At 35.4% G+C, this 27,603-nt stretch overlaps 1 protein-coding gene across 1 annotated transcript; it reads right to left on the reverse strand.

Moving 5' to 3' along the window:
* Window positions 1–21,634: 21,634 nt before the first annotated feature.
* LOC107403403 (uncharacterized) lies at window positions 21,635–22,234 on the reverse strand. The gene has a single exon (XM_016010285.2). It carries the CDS (start codon window positions 22,232–22,234, stop codon window positions 21,635–21,637), a length of 600 nt encoding a protein of 199 aa, XP_015865771.2.
* Between the last annotated feature and the right edge of the window lie 5,369 nt (window positions 22,235–27,603).

Raw genomic sequence — 27,603 nt, forward strand, 5'->3', positions numbered from 1 at the left:
ATCGCAATTTGTCTCCGTATCTTCTATGTTTTTCTTCTTTTGTGTTTTGTTTCTTCTCAATGATATGTCCCTTTTAATTTGCTAATTAAATACTGTTTAGATATTTTTGAACATCTTTAATAATTTTGTTTATTGTTTGATTTATTTTATGAGTATATAAAAATAGATACTTATCTAATAAAATCTTTTTAATGATTTATTTAAATATTTTATCAAATTGATGTAATAAAAAAAATGAACATTATTAATATAATCTTTTATTTTTAAAGTTTTTTTGGTAATATTTATTTTTAAAAATTCTGTTAAATATTGTGAAGTCTTTTAAATTAATTTTTTAATAAAATATATAATTAATTAATAATCATAAAATAATTTTAAAATAAATTAAATATTTAAACAATTTAGATTTAAACAATATTTATTACAATACCATTTAAATAATAATTCACAATCACAATTAAAAATGCTCTTAGTTTGGCAGAGTTTTTTTTTTTTTTTTTTTTTTTTGTTGGGGGTGAAATAGTTTGGCAGAGGTTAGGTTAGGTATATATATATATATATATATAAGTGAGCTGACATCCATTAACCCTGAAGATTGGGCCACTTATACAGCGGTTTTAAAAAAGAAACAATAATAATGCTTTAATATTCAAAAGGAAATAAATAAAGAAAATGTAGAAGAGACAAAAATGAGGTTACTTTCGTAAGTTAAATTAAAAATTAGAACTCAGCAACTTTTATGTATATCATAAGATAAGTTATGATCACAGTTTAATTTATACACACTTTTTATTAATCACTAATTTATTAAAACGCTCAATTTATTTTTTTAAAAATATTTAGAACAGTGTATTAAATTTAAAATTTAATAAATTTAAAAAATATATAAATTTTAAAAAATTTGATAAATTATTAAGGAGTTCCACGAATTGCATATGAAAATTACAAGAATCAAATGAAATTTTTAGAATTAAGATTGAATTTTATATTGATATATATATATATATTTTTTTTATAATTTTACTTTTAAAATCCTTTCAAATCTATCAAAATTTATCATTTTTTTAAATTTTCTAAAATGAACAATTATTTAAATACATTTAGATTTAAAAATACATCTAGATTTTAAAAAAACTTCTACAAAATTTTAATTGAATAAACTTAAATTTTAATGAATTTTAAAAATCTATTAAAATCTGAATTTTACACCATTTAACTTATGAATTCCTTTAAAATGTGAATTGAGTACATTTTAAATTGAATATGGTCAAGCTAATCATAAATAGAAAGCATGAAGCAAAAAATCTAAGTTGTGATTAATGACAATCTATTTATTAATTACAATTTTGATATTTCTTGTGCAATATTAATTTAAGATATATTTGTGATGGATGAAATCTTCTGTCCATTTACTTTATATTCCCATTTTTATCTATCTTATATTTCCATTTTAATTTGATCAATAATAAAATTGCATCCCACCTTAAATGAGGTTAATTAAATGAGATGAGTCACAATGATATTATGTCATCATGTGTCATTATGTCATTACATTATATATTGATGGAAGAAAAAAAAAGCGGAGAATAGATTGGATTCATATGTGGTCTATATCACAATTAGCTCACGAAAATATTCAACTATTCATATGTAATTCACGTTCATTCCACCAATAAGAGCACCATCTAAGCTAATTTGTTTGCACTTTAAACTTACTGCAAACGCTTCCTTAATTTATATAATTATAGTGGTACTTAATCAATCCTTTAGAATATACAACGATCCATAAAATAGAAAATAGCAATGAAACTTAAATGCTAAAATGAAGTAGCAGATCATAAACTAAACTAACTTTGAAAATAAGATACGCAACATAAACTTACTTATGTATAAGTAAGTAATTTTCACATTAATTAGTTACCAAACGTAACTACAAAACAACGACCACATAGAAATGGACGAAGACTAGTGCGTACATATAACTAGAAAACACGGTGAAAACATTACATTATTTTATAATTAAGCTTTGGGGTCACAATCATCGCCACAATCGCCGATACAAATCCGGGGAATGATGAGGCAACCGCAGGGTGCTTGACATGACATGACGTCGTCGAGGCAAAATCTACCGGGACAACGATGGCCAGTGCCTGTTACTGTGCCTTCAGCATTATCTCCCTAATCACCACTGGTCTGTAGGTAACACTAGCGATTCCCCTGAAGTTCTCGGCAGCTAACCAAGGCAAATGGGCTAATGGTTGCCATAACCACCATTGCTACCATCACCACGGATATTGTCATTTTCTTACTCTCCATTTTTTGCTTTTGATTTTCTTATACAACTCCCTTTCTCTAAAATATGGTATCTTTGTGTAGGTGCTTTAATTTTTTTGCAGGGACCTTTTTATAGCCATTTTGGGACCTCTTCATTAACTAATGGAAGTTGGACTAAGCTTGCATACATGCATGCAAACTTTCCAACCATATGTTGTCTTGATTACACCGCCGCTTCAAGAGACCTATATACTGGCATGAATTCTCATAGGAAACATGCAAGTCAAACAAGCCAAAAAGCTAATTAATGTGGCTATAAAAGACAAAAAATTGTTGCAGCCGAGGTGAAGGAAGTCCAAAATTAAAGCTCCCATCCATCTTTTCTTTCTTTTCGTTTTCATAATCATTTTTCTATAAATTTCAATTCTCTTATTTTCTTTATTTTCTGTTCAAATTATGTACATAATTATATAAAATTAACACATTATACTTCACATACAATCTATATGTTTTTATTTTTATTTTTACCAAAAAAAAATCTATATATTTTTATTAAGACATATAATTAAAATAATCGTGATTATTAAGCAAATTATATATGTCAGGACCTATCCAAAATTTCTCATCGGAACCCTAAACAAGTCCTGATTCCAGAAAAATCCTATCGGCACCTCCAATGGAAAATCCAGCAGAACCTCCCCTAAAGGTTGGACTTATCAAAATTTTCCTACACTGAAAGCATACTTCTATATATACACCATCTTATCCCTCCCACATTATTACAATTTACTTTCACAAATTTGCAGCACTTCAAATTTATAATAGGAAATATGTGCATAATTAATAAATAAATGTTCAAAACAGTATACAGAGCTTCATAAAGTACCATTAAGTATAGAAATTATACATCAAGGATGAAAGAAATATTACAATAGAAATAAATGAAGACAAAGATACCTTCTCGAATTACAACAGCGACGAAGATTAAATTCGCTCAGGAAGAAGGTCGACCAATCTTTGTACCTAGGGGAACGGAATTTAAAAATATGAGATGCTAATCATCTCAGTGAGTGACCCTATCTACTGTACAATTATAATATTAATAATATAACAATAAAAGAAACTTAATTAATCAATACCAAACAATTAAATAATTAATAAATAATAATTAATTGAAAATAATATTTCCTCTTAAAACCCTCACCATCCGCTCTGTTGGAAAGGTTCCCCTTTTAAAACATTTTTCCAAAATCCAATATTTTATGCCCCACAAATCAAGTAATAATTAATTTAATAAACAATTAAACAATCCAAATACCAATAAATGTAATGAAATATAATAAAATAAATTTAGAATACTTGCATGAAAGGAATATAACATAAAAGAAGAATTCAATATATAATTCATATAATTTGATTTAATAAATTAAAATAAACAGTATCAAAAAATATAATTTAAATAATTATAAATAGATAATAAAACAAATTAAAACCTTTAGGATTTGAAATTTATATCGGAAAAATAATACTTGACGCGCCACACTATATACCAGTGATGCCCTATGATACCCAGCGTCCCGAGCACCATCTGGCGGGTGATTAAAGAGAGAAACTTGCATACAGTCGCTTCGGCGTCCCGACAACGTCGCTGCTTAAACCGTCATCCCGGCCATGGAGGGGGGCGGCTTATGTGCACTATATAAAACTTACCTGCCCTCGGTCTAATGGCAATTCACGAGAGACATAATAACTTGCGCGCTCATCCACATATACAGTACAGAACACTAGTACTGTATGAGTGCGTCTAAAATAAATAACCAAAATTTATTATAAAAAAAATACGTAATTTTTCCAAAATTCACCGTGAGAATTATACCATTTTTCGAACTCAACCTCCCACATTTTTCTTTAACATTTCAAACATAAATCCACCGATAATAATATACAAATAATTTTTTTTTCCCAAATCATAAAATCAATCAAATGATGTTCCATGGGAATAATTATACAATTTGAAACCACCAAACTTAAACCAATATTTTCCTTGAAATATTTAAAAACAAATCATGCCCAAAAATAATATTAAATCCAAATACAATTTATTAACTGAAAGCACCTTGCTCATGCGTAATAATTACAATTAAATCACAACAATAATAATAAAATATTTCTTAATAACCCAAACATTCATTTAGCATCAATGGGTATATATATATATATATAAAATAATATTTTTTCCACAATTACATTTAAATTCCACCACATGAGCATAATTCTAAATATCAAATTAACACAAAATAAATATAATTAATCACCCCAAATAGTTTTAAAGGTGGGTCACTCACCTCAAGCACGTGTCTCAATCGAGATCCTCTGCAGGATCAACTCCACTACCCACACATGCACCTAAAATATCCACAATACACAAAACTAATTATTTTAATATTTTAATCGGGTAACTCCCAAACAGGTACCTGGGGAGCGAACACAAACGACAACCAAAATTGACAAGTAATATACTGAATTGAAGCTTGAGTGACGAGTATTACGAATCTGGTCTTATTTCCAGGAGATCGGACCCGAGATGGCCGGAATCTCATTGGAAAGCTCACGGATTTTAGACCCTCGATTCTCACAATCCGTTGAGAATTGAGGAAAGGAGACACCGGATTTGGGTTCAGAGGGTCAGAATTAGTGGAAAAGCAGGGGCGGTGCAGCCGAAAACTCGCCGGCAATCCAATTTTCCCGGCAACCCGCCGTGGTCAACGGAAGCCGTCACCACCGGTGGCGTATCCGGTGACCACTGGCCGTGATTTTTGGTGGAAAAGTAGATCTGGTGATGGGTAACTCAATGGGACTGGCGGTGAGGCAAACGGTGGTCGGAATAGGGAGAAATCAGGGGTTTGAAGAAATCGACGCCAACGCTGGAAAAAGCCTCGATCCGATTTTCAGCCGATTTTGACTGGTCGGCCGATTTTCAGGTGGGCTTCAAGGTGGGGTGGTGCATGTGAGGAAAGGGTGGCCGAAAAATGGCTAAGTGGCGGTAGCCGGTCGGTTTCTCTCTCTAGCTCTCTTTCTCTCTCTCTCCTCCCCTCTTTCTCTCTCCTCCCGCCGGCTCACGCATTTTTGCCTAAATAAAAGCCATCCATGGGTGATACTGTTCACTCATAGGATTGGCTGAAATTGTAACATGTGGCACACACTTTTCACTCAAGCCAAATATATTAAAATATTACGGTATTCGGAAAACTTCGCATGCCCATAACTTTTTAACCAGATGTCCAATCTAAGCATGCCGCTAGTCTATGAACTCGTATCGACGAGTATTTTATAACAATACAAAAGTCAAAATAAAATTCTACAACCATAAAAAGTCAACTCCTGGCACCTTTGGACAATTTGGATCTCGACTTATTTTGCCCATAACTTTCAAACCGTAGCTCTGTTTTCGACATGCTACTAGTCTACGAACTCGGAGCATCATGTACTTTGCTACGATATCACGGTCAACTAGAAATTTCACCCAGAATAAAAAGTCAACTTTTTGACCCACTCGGTCAACGGTCAACCTCGGTCAACATGCAGGAATTCCGATGTAGTTTGGGACGGGGTGTTACAACCTTCCCCCCTTATAAGAATTTCATCCTTGAAATTCTGAACGTCATTGGAACAGATAGGGATATTGATCACGCATCTGCGCCTCGGGCTCCCACGTTACTTCCTCGATTTAATGATTCCGCCATAAAACTTTAACTAAAGGAATAGTCTTGTTGCGTAGCACCCGCTCCTCGCGATCCAAAATCTGCACTGGTTGCTCTACATACGAAAGATCTTCCCTCAACTCGATGTTAGGAGTCTCGAGTACGTGTGATGGGTCTGCAATATATTTCCGTAGCATCGAAACATGAAATACATTGTGCACTCAGGCTAGCTCTTCTGGTAATGCTAATCTATAAGCCACGGGGCCAATCCTCTCCGTAATCTCGTAAGGCCCAATATAACGAGGACTCAACTTACCTCGTCGACCAAAGCGTACTACTCCATTCCATGGAGATAACTTTAGGAATACCCAATCTCCTACTTCAAATTCCAAATCCTTCCTACACACATCGACGTAACTCTTCTGTCGATCTTGGACAATCTTCAACTGATCCCGGATGATCTTCACCTTGTCCAAGGTCATCCATAAATATTCAGATCCAACCGCATTATTCGTTGCAAGGAGTCTCTCTTCTCCTACTTCACTCCAGTACAAAGGTGTCCGACATTGCCTTCCATATAAGGCCTCATACGGGGACATCCCAATACTCGCTTGATAACTATTGTTATAAACAAATTCTATCAATGCCAATTGTTCGTCCCAGCTACCCTGAAATTGCATCACACAAAACCTTAGCATATCTTCTAATGTCTGAATCGTGCGCTCAGCTTGTCCATCAGATTGCGGGTGAAAGGCGGTGCTGTAGTTAAGTCTTGCTCCTAAAGCATCAGCTAACTTCCGCCACAGTTGTGAGGTAAAACGTGGATCTCGGTCAGATACGATGGCGAGTGGTACTCCATGAAGACTCATAATATGTTGTACAAACAACTGGGCTAATTTCTCGGGTGAGAAACGCTCTCGTACCGGTAAGAAGTGTGCCGACTTGGTAAGATGATCAATAATCACCCAAATACCATCATATCTCCTAGGTGTAGGGGGAAGCTTGAACATAAAATCCATATTGAGTTCTTCCCACTTCCAGACGGGAATAGGTAAGGATTGGAGTAGCCCTGAAGGCTTCTGTCTTTCTGCCTTTACTTGTTGACAAATTAGGCATTTTGATACAAAATCTGCCACTTCCCTCTTCATGCCAATCCACCAATAATACTTAACAAGCGTTCGGTACATTTTGGTACTCCCAAGATGCATCGCATATATCGAGCTATGCGCCTCCTCTAAGATTTCCTTCTTGAGTTCTGGAATATCGGGAAAGCAAAGTCTTCCTTTATACACGAGGGCCCGTCCCTCTTTATGGAAAACTTTAGATCAAGACGTTCTTGTACCTTGCTCTTAATTATTCTCAATTTAAGATCTTCCATTTGAGTCTCTAATATACGATCCACTAATATCGGTCGCACCTGAAACTAGCCATAAGGACTCCAGAAGGATGCATATGCATTAACACCCCCATTTTCTTCAACTCCACCATAAGAGGTAGTTGGATGGCTTGAATGTGAGCAAGAGATCCGATAGCTTTCCTACTCAAAGCATCTGCTACTACATTCACCTTGCCTGGGTGATAATCAATCACACAATCATAATCCTTCAATAACTCCATCCATCTCCTTTGCCTCATTTTTAATTCCTTTTAAGTGAAAATGTACTTGAGGCTTTTGTGGTCGGTATAAATTTGGCATGTGTCCCCATACAAGTAGCAAAGACTACCGCCACAAATTCTAAGTCATGTGTAGGGTAGTTTTGCTCGTGTTGCTTCAGTTGTCGTGAGGCATACGCTACCACCCTTTGATTCTGCAGTAGCACGCAACCCAACCCTTGATGGGATGCATCACAATAGACTTCAAAACCCTCATTCCCATTAGCTAAAGTTAAGATAGGTGTGGATGTCAACCTTTGCTTCAATTCCTGAAAACTCTGCTCACACCTGTCCGTCCAGCTAAATTTAAAATTCTTTCCGGTTAAGTTGTGAAGCGGTCCGGCAATTCTCGAAAACCCTTCTATAAAATGACGGTATTATCCTGCTAATCCAAGAAAACTTCCTCCTTCCCTCACAGTAGTAGGGCGCTCCCAATTCAACACTGCTTTCACCTTATCAGGGTCCACATAGATACCTTCGACTGACATAATGTGTCCGAGAAAACCCACTTGATTTAACCAAAACTCACACTTGTCGAATTTAGCATAAAGCTGATGCTGTCTTAGAGTTTGGAGCACTCTCTTCAAATGCTTCACGTGCTCCTCTTGGCTTTTAGAATAGATCAGGATGTCATCTATAAATACAATGAGGAAACGATCCAAGTACGGATGAAACACCCGGTTCATCAAATCCATAAAAGCTGCTGGGGCATTGGTAAGTCTGAATGACATCACTAGGAACTCATAATGTCCGTACCTCGTCCTAAAGGCTGTCTTAAGAATATCCAACTCTTGAATCCTTAACTGATGATATCCAGATCTTAAATCAATCTTAGAAAACACTTTGGCACCTTGGAGTTGATCAAATAGGTCATCTATCCTTGGCAACGGGTAACGATTAGGGATGGTCACCTTGTTAAGTTGTCGGTAGTCGATGCACAATCTTAAACTACCATCTTTCTTCTTCACAAACAATACTAGAGCTCACCATGGTGATATGCTTGGTCTAATAAATCCCTTATCCACTAAGTCTTGCAATTGGACCTTTAGCTCCTTTATCTCCGCTGAAGCCATTCGATACGGTGGTAAAGAAATGGGCACAGTACCTAGAATCAATTTAATAGAAAAATCAACTTCCCTTTCCGGAGGCAATCTCGGTAACTCCTCAAGAAACACATCCGGAAAGTCCCTCTCCACGGGCACGTCTTCCAATCTGACCCCACTTACTCGGGTATCTATCACAAGAGCTAAATACCCTTGGCAACCTTTATTCAGTAGCTTTTTGGCGGTGAGGGTAGATATTAATCTTGGCAAAGGCCTCCCAAATTCCCCATGAAATACCACTTCAGGCAAACCTGGCCTCCTAAATGTAACTTTTTATTATAACAATCTACGGAAGCATGGTTCCTTGCTAACCAATCCATGCCCAAGATTACATCAAGTTCGGATAGATCCAACAGGATCAAGTCTGCCTCCATCACTTGATCTTCGATTCAGAAGAAACACCCCTTGATTAACTGGCTAGGCCACAAGGATTCTCCTGCAGGAGTGGCTATTTCCAGTAGACATCCTAAAAGAGTAAGGGTCATACCGACCCGAGTGACAAATTCTTTTGAGATGAATGAATGTGTTGCTCTCGGATCTATAAGCATAAATGCATCATTACCAAAAATATTCAATGTACCTGTAACAACGTAAGGTGTAGCCAGGGCTTCCTACTGCGTCATAGCGAACACTCAACCTTGACCCGTCTGCTGGGGCTTTCTTCCTCTACCTCGACTCGTTCCTGTAAACGGTTGGACCGATCCTGATGAACCTCCTGCTACTTGACTCCCCTGGGAACTCTGACCCTGAAATCCATTAGTATGCTGTGCTCGCCGACCTGCCCCTAGCACACCGCCACTACCATAAGGGCAATCCCTCCTTATGTGGCCTGACTGCCCACACTGAAAACATATACCATCCATATGGCACTGCCCGAGATGCTTCTTCTTACAAATTAGACAAGTCCGCATAGGACCAAGGTGTGACTGCTGATACGAGTTTGTATCCCCACTGATCGAATGGCGAGCTGTTTGGGGCATACGATAACTGCCTCTTCGCTGAAATCTGCCCCGTGGGCTCGGTCCACCACTACCCAATGAGCCTCAACTATGGATCTTCTTGGATGCTCCCTGACTAGGTGCCCTACTATATGAACCTTCAAATGATCTATGCCTCGAGGGCTTATGCATCTCCACCTGCCTCTCTAACTTCAGCGCTGCATCCTTAGCAGACTGATAAGTAAGATGCACTGATCCAACAAGGGTGAGGGCTATGTTTTCGTTCAAGCCATCTATAAACCTCACCTTTTTTGTATGATCATCAGGAATCATATGCATACAGAATTCGAATAGCTCCCGAAACTTTCTCTCGTACTCAGAAACAATCATATTCTCCTGCCGTAGCTCCTCAAACTCTCTTCTTCTGGCCTCATGGTAGGCAGGAGGGCAATATTCGGTGGTGAAGGCAATCTTAAACTGATCCCATGTGTGCTTCCTACGAGTCTTTTCTACCTTCCACCACTTCCTAGCGTCACCTTCTAACATAAAGCCGGAGATCCTAACCATATCTTCGTCGGGACACTACATCCCTTCTTCTAGGATTTTCTCCATATTAGATAGCCAATTTATAGCTGCAGCTGGACCTTGGGTCTCATTAAAACTCACGGCTCGCAATCGTCGAGCCTGGTCCACGGAATGATTACTAGAGCTAGAACTCCCTAAGGCTCGAGTTAGTTGAGAGAAAAGATTTCTAAGGCTCGATCTACTCCCGAAACTCTCAGCTGAGCCTTCTCGAGTACTACGTGCGTCCCGCCTATGCATCGTAGCAAATTCTGAAGAAACAAACAAGAGTTTAGAGATAAAAACACTTAAGCACGATTAAAAAATGAGAAATTTACGGATGGGCTGTACAGCAACGCACAGTCCCTTAGGATTATAAGAACCTATACTCTGATACCAACTGCCAGGACCCATCCAAAATTCCTCATCGGAACCCTAGACAAGCCCTGATCCCAGGGAAACCCTGCCGGATCCTCCAATGGAAAATCCGGTAGAACCACCCGTAAGGCTTGGACTTACCAAAATTTTTCTGCACTGAAAACCCACTTCTATATATACACTAGCTTATCCCTTCCACATTACTACAATTTACTTCCACAAATTTGTAGCACTTCAAATTTATAATAGGAAATCAATGCATAATTAATAAATAAATGTCCAAGACAGTATACAGAGCTTCATAAAGTACCATTAAGTATAGAAATTATACATCAAGGATGAAAGAAATATTACAATAGAAATAAATGAAGACAAAGATACTTTCTCGAATTACGACAGCGACGAAGATTAAATTCGCTCCGGAAGAAGGTCGACCAATCTTTGTACTTAGGGAAACAGAATTTAAAAATATGAGATGCTAATCATCTCAGTGAGTGACCCTATCTATTGTACAATTATAATATTAATAATATAACAATAAAAGAAACTTAATTAATCAATACCAAACAATTAAATAATTAATAAATAATAATTAATTGAAAATAATATTTTCTCTCAAAACCCTCACCATCCACTCTGTTGGAAAGGTTCTCCTTTTAAAACATTTTCGCAAAACCCAATATTTTATGCCCCACAAATCAAGTAATAATTAATTTAATAAATAATTAAACAATCCAAATACCAATAAATGTAATGAAATATAATAAAATAAATTTAGAATACTTGCATGAAAGGAATATAACATAAAAGAAGAATTCAATATATAATTCATATAATTTGATTTAAAAAATTAAAATAAACAGTATCAAAAAATATAATTTAAATAATTATAAATAGATAATAAAACAAATTAAATACATTTAATTTAAATACGAATTAAAACCTTTAGAATTTGAAATTTATATCGGGAAAATAATACTTGACGCACCACACTATATACCAGTGATGCCCTATGATACCCAGCGTCCTGAGCACCATCTGGCGGGAGGTTAAAGAGAGAAACTTGCATACGGTCGCTTTGGCGTCCCGACAGCGCCGCTGCTTAAACCGTCATCCCGGCCATAGAGGGGGGCGGCTTATGTGCACTATATAAAACTTGCCTGCCCTCGGTCTAATGGCAACTCACGGGAGACATTATATCTTGCGCGCTCATCCACATATACAGTACAGAACATCAGTAATGTATGAGTGCATCTAAATTAAATAACCAAATTTTAGTATAAAAAAATAAGTAATTTTTCCAAAATTCACTATGGGAATTATACCATTTTTCGAACTCAACCTCCCACATTTTTCTTTAACATTTCCAGCATAAATCCACCGATAATAATATACAAATAAATTTTTTTTTCCCAAATCATAAAATCAATCAAATAATGTTCTATGGGCATAATTATATAATTTGAAACCACCAAACTTAAACCAATATTCTCCTTGAAATATTTAAAATCAAGTCATGCCCAAAAATAATATTAAAATCCAAATACAATTTATTAACTGAAAGTACCTTGCTCATACGTAATAATTACAATTAAATCACAACAATAATAATCAAGAATTTCTTAATAACCCAAACATTCATTTAGCATCAATAGGTATATATATATATATATATATATAATAATATTTTTTCCACAATTATATTTAAATTCCACCACATGAGCATAATTCTAAATATCAAATTAACACAAAACTAATATAATTAATCACCCCAAATAGTTTTAAAGGTGGGTCACTCACCTCAAGCACATGTCTCAATCGAGATCCTCTGCAGGATCAACTCCACGACCCACATGTGCACCTAAAATATCCACAATACACAAAACTAATTATTTTAATATTTTAATCAGGTAACTCCCAAATGGGTACCCGGGGAGCGAACACAAACGACAACCAAAATTGACAAGTAATATACTGAATCGGAGCTTGAGTGACGAGGATTACGAATCTGGTCTTACTTCCTGGAGATCGGATCCGAGGTGGCTGGAATCTCATCAGAAAGCTCATGGATTTTAGAGCCTCAATTCTCACAATTCGTTGAGAATTGAGGAAAGGGGACACCGGATTTGGGTTTAGAGGGTCGGAATTAGTGGGAAAGAAGGGGCGATGCAGCTGGAAACTCGCCGGAAAGCCAATTTTCCCGGTGACCCGCCGTGGTCATCGGAACCCGTCACCGCCGGCGGCGTGTCCGGTGGCCACTGGCTGTGATTTTTGGTGCGAAGGTAGATCTGGTGATGGGCAACTCAATAGGACTAGCGATGAGGCAAATGGTGGCCAAAGTAGGGAAAAATTGGAGTTTGAAGGAATCGACACTACCGCCGGAAAAAGCCTCAATTCGGGCGCATCAGCGGTTGGTTGGCCTTGGTTTTTGGCTGATCGGCTGATTTTTAGGTGGGCTTCAAGGTGGGGTAGCACATGTGAGAAAAGGGTGGCCAAAAAATGGCTAAGTGGCAGTGGCCGGTCGGTTTCTCTCTCTAGCTCTCTATCTCTTTCTCTCCTCCCCTCTTTCTCTCTCCTCCCGCCGGCTCACGCATTTTTGCCTGAATAAAAGCCACCCGTGGATGATACTGTTCACTTACGGAATTGGCTGAAATTGTGACACGTGGCACACACTGTTCACTCAAGCCAAATATATTAAAATAGTATAGTATTCGGAAAAATTCACATGCCCATAACTTTTTAACCAGATGTCCAATCTAAGCGTGTCGCTAGTCTATGAACTCATATCGAGGAGTATTTTACAACCATACAAAAGTCAAAAAAAATTCTACAACCATAAAAAGTCAACTCTCGGCACCTTTGGACAGTTTGGATCTCGTCTTATTTTGCCCATAACTTTCAAACCATAGCTCCGTTTTTGACGTGCTACTAGTCTACGAACTCAGGGCATCATGTACTTCAACTAAAAATTTCTCCCGGAACAAAAAGTCAACTTTTTGACCCACTCAGTCAACGGTCAACCTCGATCAACGTGCAGGAATTCCGATGTAGTTTGGGACGGGATGTTACAATACATATATTAAATATGTAGAATATTGTTATTATTAACCACAAAATATATATTCTATATGTTAATGCGTGTGTCAAACTAAACAGAAAGCAAAATATCAAAAGTTGTTGGGAATTGTCCATACTAATTAACGTCAATGGTCCAGCTACGCACACTAATGATTGCATTATTTACTGAACCATAACACTTTAAATGTTACTAATGAAACTACTATTTCAGATTAATATATATTTATTTATTTGTATATGGTATTCGTTTTTGGGTCTGAAAGCTCGTGGAGATTGAAGAACAAGAGGTAGGGTAAAATAATTTGCTAAGTCATCAATGAAGATGGAAGGCAGTGAGATGTGTGAGCTCAAGAAGGAAGTGAAGCAGTTCCTCAAAAGCAAGGCAGATGTCAAGGGACTCGTAGACTGTGGAATAACCTGCAAGGTTCCCAGAATCTTCATCCATTCAGAACTAGCGGAACAACAAGATGGTCATAATAATGACCATAATCTCCAAGTTCCGGTTATATATTGATCTCAAAGGCTTAGTGGATGATGATCAAAGAAGAAAGGAGATTGGGAAATCCATAGTAAATGCACCTGAAAAACATCAAATGCAACCAATTAATATTTCTAAACAGCATAGATTGTGAAAAATATCAACTGCAGCTAAACATTTTCCATATTTAAACATCAATTTGATATAAAATGAAAATAATATCCATATATCTGATTTCCATTACTCATGTTCATACGATTATGATCATATTTTGATTTTAATTTATATATACATATACATATATATATATATATATATACACGCACAGCTAGTTAGTATTGATAAAATGAAGTGTGGAGTAGAGTTTTGGCTACGCAAGGAAATAAGGCTCGTGTATCGGTTGCATGTTTCTTGACTCCGGATGGCAAGCTCAAATCATATGGACCAATTAAGAAGCTTTTATCAGACAACAATTCCTCACTTTGCAAGGAAACCAGTTCTACAGATTTTCAAACTTAAAGCATCCCTAAGGGATTCTTTATATGTTTAATTTGAAGAGCTAATATGTAAAATTACCCTCCAACCCACTCTATATTTTAACTTTTTAAAATACAGAGTGGATTGGAGAGCCAAAAACATTCTTCATTATTTAATGATGATCAAATTCCAAGACCACTATAATATATTTTACTTGCTATTTATTTTTTCTTCCTGTTGCCTTAACTACTCAGCTGAACATATTTGAAAATTCTTCTCATCCCAGCAGTAATACATTTATCCACTGCACATGGGTCTATATATATATAATCATGCTCATAATTTTTTTTTCTTCTAAAAAACATGGATTTTCATACTGATAGCCATGGAAATTTACATCTTGATTCCAATGAGACCCCCCAATTTTCAACCCAACCTTCCAACTCTGATGATCAATATTCTTTGTTCAATACTCAAAATTTTCAAGTGTGTACTCCATCAGAATCCAATTCTAAAAAATCACGAGGTGGTAACTTTACAATGGAAGAAGATCTTCTCATTGTTTCAGCATGGCTCAATGTTAGTTTGGATGTAATACAAGGAAATGAGTAGAAACACAAGTCTTATTGGACATGGGTGTGGGAATATTTTCACAAGCACAAGACTTTTGCTTCAGAGAGTACACAAATTTCTTTGATGAACCGTTGGTCAACAATTCAGTTGGTTACAAATAAATTTTGTGGATGTTATGCCTAGATAGAATCTAGACATCAAAGTGGTGTCAATGAGCAAGATAAGGTATTTGTGATTTACATATAAAAAATATTTATTATTATTTCATTGTATGTATACTACTTGAGTTCTTTTCTTACTTTTTTATATTGCTAATGCAAATTACTTTACCAAGAGTTGAATAAAGGTAAATCTCCATTCTAGTTTGAACATTGATGCAACATATTGAGATACCAACCGAAATGGTTAGAGGATTGCCAAAAGAAAAAACCAATGAAAAATAAATTCAAAAGCTCTTCCCCTATTGCCCCTCTTGTTCAACTCCAAAATTACTCATATGAATCATAAAGATGATGACATCCTAAATCCGAGCTCCGTGAATATAGAGAGACCATTGGGAAGGAAAGCTAAAAAAGAAAGAAAAAAAAAAGGAATAGCAGAGACTTTGAAAATGATTCTTCAAGTTCATACATAAATATCTTACAAGATATAAGGGAAGAGAAGAAACAATGCAATGAGAAAAAGTTAGAAATATTTGAAAAAATATATAACCATGAACAAGAAAGGGTTGTTTATGAGCAAGAAAAGCTTAAATTGGAACAAACGAAGGAAGATGAAAGGATATGATGATGGATACAAGTGGAATGTCTAAAATGCCAGTAGATTTTTATCTACGCTGTCAAAGTGAAATCATTGCAAGAAGATCTAAAAATAATCCTTAAGCTTGTTTTTCTTAAGCAATTGTTAGTTAAAGTTACATATTATGAGTCCCATGTATTTTTCATATTTTACATGTAACTGTAATTGACAATTTTTTAATCATTTTTTTTTAATTTTTATTTGTACATCATATGAATGTTATTGTGCATCCTTTTATGCTAAATATTGTTCCCTATATTAATATTGCAATGCATTAATCTATTTGTGCTAAACAAGTTTTCTAGATTCTATTTTTTTTTTTAATTGACTCAATTGGAAATGGAAGTGGTAGAGCAATATAAGACAACACAAAATAGGTGATAGTCAATAAAATTAGTAGTGAAATATATGACAATGAAATTTGCAATAACATACATACTTTGGTGTTGCTGGTATGCAATTACTATATAATGTGATTGCAGATGATGTTGTTGACTGTAGATGATGCTGTTGACTATAATAAAAGCAGTGATGACCAAGGCTGTGAGGGCAGTTTGATGGACGATGCCTTTGTATTTATATAGAAAAATCATGGCATCAGCTCAGAATCTAACTATCCTTATCAGGCTGCTGATGGTACTTATATATGCTACTAATATCTCCTTATAAGTAATTATATATAAGACTAATATCTCCTAGTTGACAATTCACAATCTAAACTAAAGCTCCAAACTTGAGTTGATAGGTCCACATCCGAGTTGAATCAGATCACTCATATTATTATAGAGCAGAATCAAAAATATTAATTAATGCCCAAATTTGACATGCATATCACTCTCATTTTCATAAATGCAAAAGTCTGATTTGTGTATTAAGGAGATTCTGGATTTACATTGGATTCTTATTCAAAACTACTTTAGTAGTATATGGTTCTGGTTACATACGATCCATAGATTTTCACCTACAGAACACCAATTAATAACTTACATGCTTTTGCTTTGATTGTTTTGGGAAGACATGTCTTTAGATGGAAAGACATCTTTTTCTTGTTGTAACATCCCATCCTAAATCGCACCGGAATCCGTGCACGTTGATCGAGGTTGACCATTGACCGAGCGGGTCAAAAGTTGACTTTTTGTCCCAGTTGGAATTTCTAGTTGACCAGGGTACCGTGGCAAAGTACATGATGCCTCGAGTTCGTAGACTAGTAGCACGTCGAAAACGGAGCTACGGTTTGAAAGTTATGGGCGAAACAAGTCGAAGTGCAAACTGTCCATAAGGTGCCGGAGTTGACTTTTTACCATTTTATAATTTTGTGTTGACTCTTGTATGGTTGTAAAGTACTCGTCAATACGAGTTCATAGACTAGCGGCACGCTTAAATCGGACATTTGGTTGAAAAGTTATGGACGTTTGAAGTTCGCCGGATGCCGTAATATTTTATTATATCTGGCTTAAGTGCACAGTGACTCCACGTGTCATCACCTGATTGGTCCATGTGGAATGAACAGTGTCACACGGTGGCTTTTATTTGACAAAAATCTCGGGGAAGAGAGAGAAAGAGAGAGAGGAGAGACAAAAAGAGAGAGAGACCGACCGGCCGCCAGAGTTTTTAAAATTTTCCGGCCGATCCACCTTACACGCACCGGCCAGCAAGAAGCCCCTCCCCATTTCCTGAAAAACCCCAAGGTTTCACGGCCATTGGCCGCCGAACGCCCCCGGATCGAGGCGGCGAAGATCAGCAGTGATTTTTCCCTCCACCGCCGGCCACTGCCGTTTGACCCCTTTCCGGCCATTTTTCGGCCACACGCGCCAGCCACCCCTCACCACCTCCTCATTTCCGGCCAGCCCACCAAATTTCACGGCCACCGGACCTCCGACGCGCCGGGATCGGAGCGTTTTCCGGCGAGGGGCCGGAAATCTTCAAACAGCGATTTCTCCGCCGTCCGGCCTCCGTTTGCCTCACCGCTGGTCCCGTTGGATTCCTCTCCCCTCGATCTACAAATCTGCAAAAAATCTCAGCCAACGGCTACCGCACGCGCCACCGCCGGCGACGGTTGCCGGTGACCGCGGCGGCTCGCCAGAAGTTACTGTTCCGACGAGTACCCTATTGCACCGCCGATCCGTCCCGACTGTGTTCGACCTCCTGAACCCGAATCTGGCATCCGTTTCCACCAATTCGCGATGGTTTGGGAGAATTGCAAAGTCAAAACCCGAAAGCTTTCCGGAGAGATTCCGACCACCTCGGGTCCGATCACCGGAAAGTAAGACCGAATCCGTGATCCTCATCACTCAAGCTTCAATTCGATATATAACTCGTAACTTTTAGATGTCGTTTGTGTTCGCTCCCTGGGTACCCATTTGGGAGTTACCCGATTAAAATATTAATATATTTTGGTTGGTATACTGTGGTTGTTTTAGGTGCGCGTACGAGTAGTGGAGTTGATCCTGCGGAGGATTTTAGCTGATTTACGCACTTAAGGTGAGTGACCCACCTTCAAAAATATTTTGGGCAATTAATTATGTTTAATTGGTATTTGAATCATGTTCATGTGGTACGATGTAATTATTGTTTTATTGTGGTTTAAATTATTATTTATGCATGAGCAAAGTGTATTTCGGTAATAATCGTACGAGATTTTAAGTATTATTTTCGGGCATAATTGGGTTAATTATTTTATGAAAATATTTGTTTAAATTGTATAAATTATGCCCGTGGTATTTTAATTGATGAACCTCGTGTTACGAGAAAATTTTGGGTTATTTGTTATCGATATTTTCGTACCGTTTGTTAAATAAAAATATGTGGGATGGTAATTGAGAATTTTGGTATATTTCCCACGGTAGATTTTCGAAAACGGTACAGATGGTTTAATAATTATTTTTATACGCATTCATGCAGTATTGATGTTCTGGTATATGTATATGTGGTTCAGCGCGCAAGTATTATTATTTCACCCGTGAGTTGCCATTGGACCGTGGGCAGGCAAGTCTTATATAGTGCACACAGCCGCCCCCCTCTTTGGCCGGGATGATGGTTCAGCAGCGGTACTGTAGGGACGCCGAAGTGCCGTTTGCAAGTTTCTCTCTTTAATCCCCCGCTAGTCGGTGCTCAGGACGCTGGGTATCGGAGGGCATCACCGGTATATGGTGTGGTGCGTCAAGTGTAATTGTCAAGTGAAATTTTCAAATAAAGTTTCAAACCCCAAAGGTGTTCAAAAATGATTTATTATAACTTATTACATTTTAATTATATATTGGGGTATTTATTATTCATTGTCTGTTTAACAAATGTTTGATCCCTTAGTTTTCGGGAAGTACGATTATCGGGTTTTGTGAAATCGTTTTAAAAAGGGAACATTTCCAACGGAGTGATTGGTGAGAGTTTTGAGGGAAAATTATTATTTCCAACTGTATTATTTATTTATAAATTGTTGGTATTAATTCAATTCCCTTATTGTTCTATTATTATTATTATTATTATTATTATTAAAAGTGTTCAGTAGTTAGGGTTACTCATTGAGATGATTAGCATCTCACATTTTTAAGTTCCGTTCACTTAGGTGCAAGGGGTGGTAGACGTTCTTCCGGAGCGAACCAATTTTCCGCTGCTATCGTGTTTCGAGAAGTACCTTTGTACTCATTCATTTCAGTTGTATTATTTCTTTCATCTTTGTTGTATTTATGTTGTTTAGCACTTCATAAAGCTCTATATACTATTTGGACACTAATGTTTTATTTATGCACTGGTTTACCGCTATTGTTGTGAAGTGCTGTAAATTGTGGAACAATTTGTAGTTTTGCGAGAGGAATAAGGGGATGAATATAGAAGTGTGTTTTCAGTGCAGGTAATTTTTGGTAAGTCCTACCCTTAGGGGAGGTGCTTCCGGATTTTCCTTCGGAAGGTTCGGTGGTATTTCCCTGCGATCAGGGCTTGTCTAGGGTTCCGGGGAGAAATTTTGGACGGGTCCTGACACTTGTACCCTTGTATAAGTGCAAATTTTTCTTGTAGCCTTGTATAGTGCAAACTTTTGTTGTAGCCTTCTATAAGCAAACTTATTTAATGGTTTTTGTTTTTGTTTATGAGATGGTCATATAATGGCCTTAATATTTAAAATTGGTGATTTAATTCTCTTTTACAGCTTTATTATCTTATCTATCCTTTTTAATTTTGTAATGCTTTTTTTTTTTTTTTTTTATCCTTAGGTAACAAATAGGGCTTTGCATGGTACTTGAATATGGGGAAATTGATTTGGCTCACATGCTTTCAAGAGTTGAATATAAGTCTCATTAACATGCATGCTACTTTTTAATGGTATTTATGTTTTGAATATAAGTCTCATTAACATGCATGCCACTCATTAAACAAGACATTCTACAAAATTGATTCTTCCATTTTTACCACCTACTGATGGTTCTACCCTTTTTCTTTTTCTCTTTAGTGGATTCTAAATTAATATGGCAATATGTTAATAGCTGACAAATTAATAAAACTTAAAATACAGTAATATTCTCATTTTCTGCATAAAAGTTATAAGCAGAGGACCATCTAAACTGAAAAAAAAAAAAAAAAAAAAAAGAAGAGATAGTAGATTAGTCTATAATGCATTGTTCAAAAGGCAATGAAGTTCACTTTCACAATCCATGAATATTTTATAAAGAAAAAGTGGCTTTCCCTATTCCTAGTAACAGACTGCCTACAAGTTTCACTCATAAGCTCAAATGCTATATGTCAATATTACAAGATTGAAGGGCATTACTTCCCCTATCCTTCAATAATTTCCCGGGGCCTTTCAAATTGGAAACTTTTAGCAACACATAAAACCATAACCATTTCTCAACTTAAAAAAGCTAAATGCAATCATCCTTGTAAACTATAACATGTTAGAAAAAGAAATCCTCGAAGGCTCAAGATTTGAAACTGTACTAGCATTACTATTTACTGCAGATGATGTTGTTGATGCTATTGACTGCTGATGATGTTGTTGCTGTTGACTGTAGATGATGCTGCTGATCCTGTTGACTGCTGTTGATGCTGTTGCTGTTGACTGCTGTTGATGCTATTGCTATTGACTGTAGATGATGCTATTGACTGCAGATGATACAGAAACAAAATTGCCATATAAATTAAACATAAAGCCTTGGTTAGTCATATACATGACAAGGCTTTTATGACAGAACTTATTAACCAAAATTGTCCTTATATATTTTGTTTAATTTCCTTCAATTGTAATTGGTATAGATTGGAAGAGAAAACAAAGAACTATTAATTAGTAAAGTAACAGACATCTAAACCAGCAAATGTAATGTATCTAAAGCAAGATAAAATTCTATCATAAAAAGGGATGAAATCTATCTTTTTGAATGTTCTTAACTTCAATAATAACAAAAACGAAGTTCAATCACTTTTGAATGTTCTTAACTTCAATAATATAACAAAAACAACGTTCAATCACCATACATATGGAGAAGCACAGGACAACTACAAGCAATCAAGCATTTGTAGTTCTTAGGCTTTGTTCCCTTTCATGTAGCTCCGAAGCACCATACCTAATGTCAATCAAAGTTACATATTATGAGTCCCATGCAATTTCCATATGTGCTCAATAAGATCTTGTTGCAGCTAAGAATGAATATTTCTATCCCTTATAAGATGATGACATTGAATAAAATTTAGAAGCTCTGTTGTAGGCTCATGTGAAACAGATATAGTTAGAGTGGCATCAAGTGCATCATAGCTATAATCCAAATATTTATCATGTTGTTCATCTTCAACAATCATATTATGTAGTATGATGCAAGCTTTCATGATATCTTTTAAAGTTTCACGATGCCAAAAATGTGCTGGCCCACAAACAATTGCAAATCGAGATTGCAACACTCCAAATGCTCGTTCCACATCCTTTCTTATCGACTCTTGAGCTGCTGCAAACCATTTGTGTTTGTTATCTTTTGGAAATGGAATTGTTTTCACAAATGTTGACCATGGAGGATATATACCATCAGCAAGGTAGTAACCCATTATATAGTCATGACCATTAATGGAGTAATTAGCTAGAGGAGCACATCCTTCAGCAAGATCTGTGAATAAGAAAGACCTCTCTAGAACATTTATATCATTATGTGATCCTGGTAGCCCAAAAAATGCATGCCATATCCAAAGATCATGAAAAGCTATCGTTTCAAGAATCATAGTTGGTTCATGAATATGCCCAACATACATACCTTTCCATGCTGCTGGACAATTAATTTTTCCATTTTCAGTGCATACAGTCAATGCTCCCTAACATTCCAAGAAATCCACACGCTTCATTTTCTTTTAAAAATCTAGCAATGTCATCTTTGTTTGGTGATCTCATATACTTTTCTGCAAAAATTGAAATAATCGCCTTAACAAATAACATCTACATGGCAGTAGTGATATTTTGGAGAGAAGACAAACCAAGGATTCTAGCAGCATCTCTATTTTGGACAAAATATGGGTCTTGCCTTTCTATGACAGATGAAATACAAATAAAAAGGGATTGACTCACTCGACACCTCCTTCGAAAAGAACTTGGAGAATACACCGGATTTCTTCCAAAATAATCATCAAAAAGCTTGCAATGACCTTGAATTCTAAAATAATCATCAAAAAGCTTGCAATGACCTTGAATTCTATCACGCTATATGTATGCATGATCTGGAATTGAACCTTGATGTCATACAGTCCTTCTTCTAGTAAGCAACTCACCAATCAAAGCTATTGCCATCTCCTCCTCCTCTTCATCATTAGAGTCATCGAGAATTAGTTTGAATAGTTTAGTAGGTGGCATATTTGAAAATGATATGATTAAAATATAGCAAATGACTTGAACTTTAACAAAAAAAACAAGCAAACAGATCTGATGTTAAACTAAAAGAAGAAATGGCATCAATTTGACTAGTTTAATAAAAGCCAAGTTTGAGAAAGATACAAAATAATAAAGCAAATGAACTTGAACTTTACCAAAAAAAAAAAAAAAAAAGAAGTAAACGGCCTGGGAAAATTGGAAAAACAGTTGGTTGGTTCTATGAAGAAAAATGGAGGGAAATAATAAAATAGTTAAGAGGGAATTTTGATTAAAAAAAACCAAAAAACGGAGGGAAAAAAACATAATAATAAATGTTTATTGAAAAAATAAAAATAAAGAGTGTTATTGAAGAAGATTTTAAAGCTTAACTCTTTAAACATAAAAATGCTCTCTATTTGACAAAATATGCTCTTTATTTTTAGAAAATCCCTTGGGGATGCTCTTATACTAGAAGTAGAGGAATTGATGGTTCTCAATCCCTTCCGCATTTTAAACTATTCTGCTCCCTAATTATCATAACCAAATGATGAATGTGGCTTGGCTTCTGTCTGATATTTTTCTTGTATTTCAGTATTTATTGCAATAAATTTCCTTCGCATTTTTTTTTTCTTTTTTGGTTGAAAAAGTTTCCATACCTATAAAATATGCGAAAAAGCATAAAATTTTGCTATCATATATATATATATATATAAAATAAAATTTTGCTATTATGGCCAGCTCACCAAGTTTATGATAGAAGACAGGGAATCTTTCAATGACAAAAGTTTGATATGATCAGATGGTTATAAATGATTAATACTCATCATTTGGTATGCAACCTCATCTGTAACAGCATAACTATACATATATATATATATATAAATACAATTGTAATATATTAGGAACATAACTCTAAATTTATATTGAAAATTAATATTATAAGTCTTAATGGTTATCTATATTATTAGTTTTAAATCATTATTTCATTAAGTTGATGCTCTTTTCTATTTGTGTTGGAAATATATCTCTAACATATCAAGAAGAAAACTACTATTGTAAAGCCCAGACCACCCGCATCAAGACATTGTCCGCTTTGGGTCCGGCCCGCACGGTTTTGCTCTTCCCGATCCCATTACAACGGTGGGTCACAGGAAAAAGCCTCTTGAAGGGAAAGGTATCCACACGCTTATAAGCCATGCTTCGTTCCCCTTTCCCCTTTCCAACCGATGTGGGATGTTACAATCCACCTTCCTTAGGGCCCAGCGTTCTCGCTAGCACACTGATCGGGGTCCGGCTCTGATACCACTGTAACAGCCCAGACCACCCGAATCAAGATATTGTCCGCTTTGGGTCCGGCCCGTACGGTTTTGCTCTTCCCGATCCCATTACAAAGGTGGGTCACAGGAAAAGACCTCTTGAAGGGAAAGGTATCCACACGCTTATAAGCCATGCTTCGTTCCCCTTTTCAACCGATGTGGGATGTTACAACTATTAATGTATACGTGAACAATAAATTGTAACTTAAAAATTGATAATCAATATACAAGGATATTCAGTTTTAAAACTCATCATATTATATTCTACCCTCAATTATAATTAATTGCGTGCCATATCACTACCTCATATTTCCTCTCTCCCTCAAATAATGTCTTGCAAAACTAAGAAAATCAATACCAATAAAATTGAACCATAAAGCCTATATCAAATGTTTTTAGTATTAATAACCTTTTTTCCCCCATTCTCAAGTTGTCTCCATTCCATACAGGTTAGTACTTTTTTTTTCTTTTTCTTTTTTTTAATCACGATCTTTTATCTTTCGCTTCTTTTGCCCATCGTTTCTTCTCTATATATGAGATGTTTTGTTCAACTTGGTAGATGAAATTTTTCAGGCATTTTAGCGACATTGGAGTAGATATGTAATCCTTATTGATTTGAATAGTTTTATTCATTGTTCAAGTTACAACCGACAATTTAAAAAGTTGTGTATTTGGGACATCAGATTCATTATTGGCTTTGTAAATATACCACTCTCAGGTAAATTTCTGGCCAAATATAATTAAATTAAAATAGAAACAAAAAGCTTGTCCTTTTTCCCTTAAGAAAAATAGAAAATAGCTATGCAACTTAAACGTTAAAATGAAGTATAGCAGGTCACAAAACTAAACTTAACTTTGATAATAAGATAACACAACAATAAACTTATTTATATATAACTAGCTTACATATACATAACTATACAAGTAAGTTGTTTTCCCATTTATTTGCCAAACGTACAGTACAAAACATCGACCACATAGAAATGGAAGGCTAGTACGTACGGGTATCTTATTTAGCCGGAAAACACCACGACAACAGTACATAATTTAATAATTAGGCGTCGGGGTCACACGTATCACCACAACTGCCAACACAAATTCCAGGAATGATGAGGCAGCCGCAGGGTGCTTGACAGGACATGATGTCGTCGAGGCAAAATCTACCGGGACAACGATGACCAGTGCCTGTCACTGTGCCTTTTAACATTATCTCCATGAGTACATTCTTATGATGATCACTAATTTCAGTAGCCACCACTGGCCTGTTGGTAACACTAGCGATTCCCTGCAGTTCACGGCAGCTAACCAAGGCAAATGGACCGATGGTTGCCATAACCACCATTGCTAGCATCACCATGGATATTGCCATTTTCTTACTCTCCATTTTGTTTTTTCTTCTGATATTCTTAATGCAACTCTCTTTCTCTAAAATTTTTTGTGTGGTTGCATTAGTTTTTTGCGGGGGACCTTTTATAGCCATTCAGAAGATCATACGGTTCCTGTGGAACCTTGGCGGCCAAGGTGCAGAAAGTCCAAAATTAAAGCTCCCACCCACCCATCTTTTCTTTCTTTTCGTATTTAAAATTACTCCATACAAATTCGCTTTACTAGAATTTCCAGCCTCTTATTTTCTTTATTTTTTTTATTTAGGGGGCACAGCTCACATTTACAAGGTTAAATTAAAAAGGAAAATTTTCATTTAGACCCTTCTATTACATCTTAATTACATTTCAACCCATATTTTTCAACTCTGTTTATTATCATTGTTTCTTAATGTTGAAGGTAGATGAATTTATACTCGGCCATAATCGGACGAATAATCAGTGACTTCTGTGGTGTTATTATTACGGGCTAATATCGTATGCGTATAGCACTTGCCTTCTAAAAAAGCTTTTATAAATTTAATAAGAACGTGATTCATGTCCTAATGCAAATTAATGCAATATGTCAAATCCTATTCGAATCATGACAGAATATTAGAGAGAGAGAGAGAGAGAAAAATGCAAAAAATTTAAAAAAAAAATTTAAAAGACAAGAAAAAGAAAGAAATTGACATTTTGTTTTAGATTTTTTGTATATATATATATATAATCAAATTGTTAACAATAAGTTGTTCATCAAAATTATGTCCCAATAAAAAAGATTATCACGTCTAATAATTAAATTAAAACAGAAAGGATGTGACAACATTCATCGTTTCTTCAATAAAAAATTGAAACAAAGTGGTTCTGGTTTTTTGTGAATTTTAGATAATGTCAGTTTACAGATTTTTTATAATTATATGGAATTTTTTTTTTAATATGATGGGTTGGAATATTTATTATTATATTCGCAAAACATTTTGATATAATCATCAATTTGAAGTATTAAAAAGTTTTTTTTAGTATTGATGATGTATTTTAAATTATAGTTAAAAATTTCATATATTTTAGTATTATTTATTAAATATAGATGTGCTAACAAATACTGTATTTTCATTACTTACAATAATTTTAATATTTATGGACTACTTTATTATTATTGTATTTTAATTATTGTATTTTTTTTATTATTTTACTATATTAATTATCTCATATGCAAACATTTATTTTTTAAATTAACTATTTATAGTTTTCGTAATTTTATCAATATTTCCATCGATATTTCTATAAAATCATACTTTTAATATTTCTGTTAATATCGATATTTTCATCACAGCACCCAAAAAATGAAGCCAACTCCGATTCACTACCTCAAGCCTGCAGGTAATTTAACATAAAATCATTTCTTTATTTAATTTTTTTTACATATATATATATATATGTGAAATATCAAATTTTAATTTAGTTTTCGAGCTTACTATGTATAAGATCTTTGCTTTTTTGTTTCAGCCAAAAAAAAAAAAAAAGATCTTTGCTTTTTTAAATATTATTTCCATTATTTAAACTAATTCGTTATTTAACATTACTGCTATATAAATTGCTAATTATGCACTTCATCAATTAGTAATTTTGTTTTATTACCAATAATTATGATTATCATTTTAGAAAAAAAAAATTGCCTTCAAAAATTTCAGGATCCGCCATATATTTTGAAGGATAAATATAATTAAAAATAAGTTTAGAAAAAGTAATAACACCTCGTTATTTAGTAAACATGTAGACTTTTTGGCACTTTAATTAATATTATTCTAGTATTAATTGCAGAAGGGAAATAAGGGAGTATTCCAAAAACGTGATCCAACTTCGGAATGTGCTGTCTGATTTACTATCTGAAGCGCTGGGACTTGACAGTGATCATATAGAAAGCATGGGTTGCTTAAACTCCATGTCTTTATTGTGCCAATATTACCCAGTTAGTTTGGTGCCACTGTGTTACAAAGACAAACCTGATTAATTGGTAAATAAAATTCGATAAACAATGTAATCTCTAACGTTAACTTTTTTTTTTTTTAAAATAAAAAAAATGGTTACTGTTTTTTAAGG

The sequence above is a fragment of the Ziziphus jujuba genome, chromosome 8, assembly GCF_031755915.1.
Source record: "Ziziphus jujuba cultivar Dongzao chromosome 8, ASM3175591v1".
Lineage (NCBI taxonomy): Eukaryota > Viridiplantae > Streptophyta > Magnoliopsida > Rosales > Rhamnaceae > Ziziphus > Ziziphus jujuba.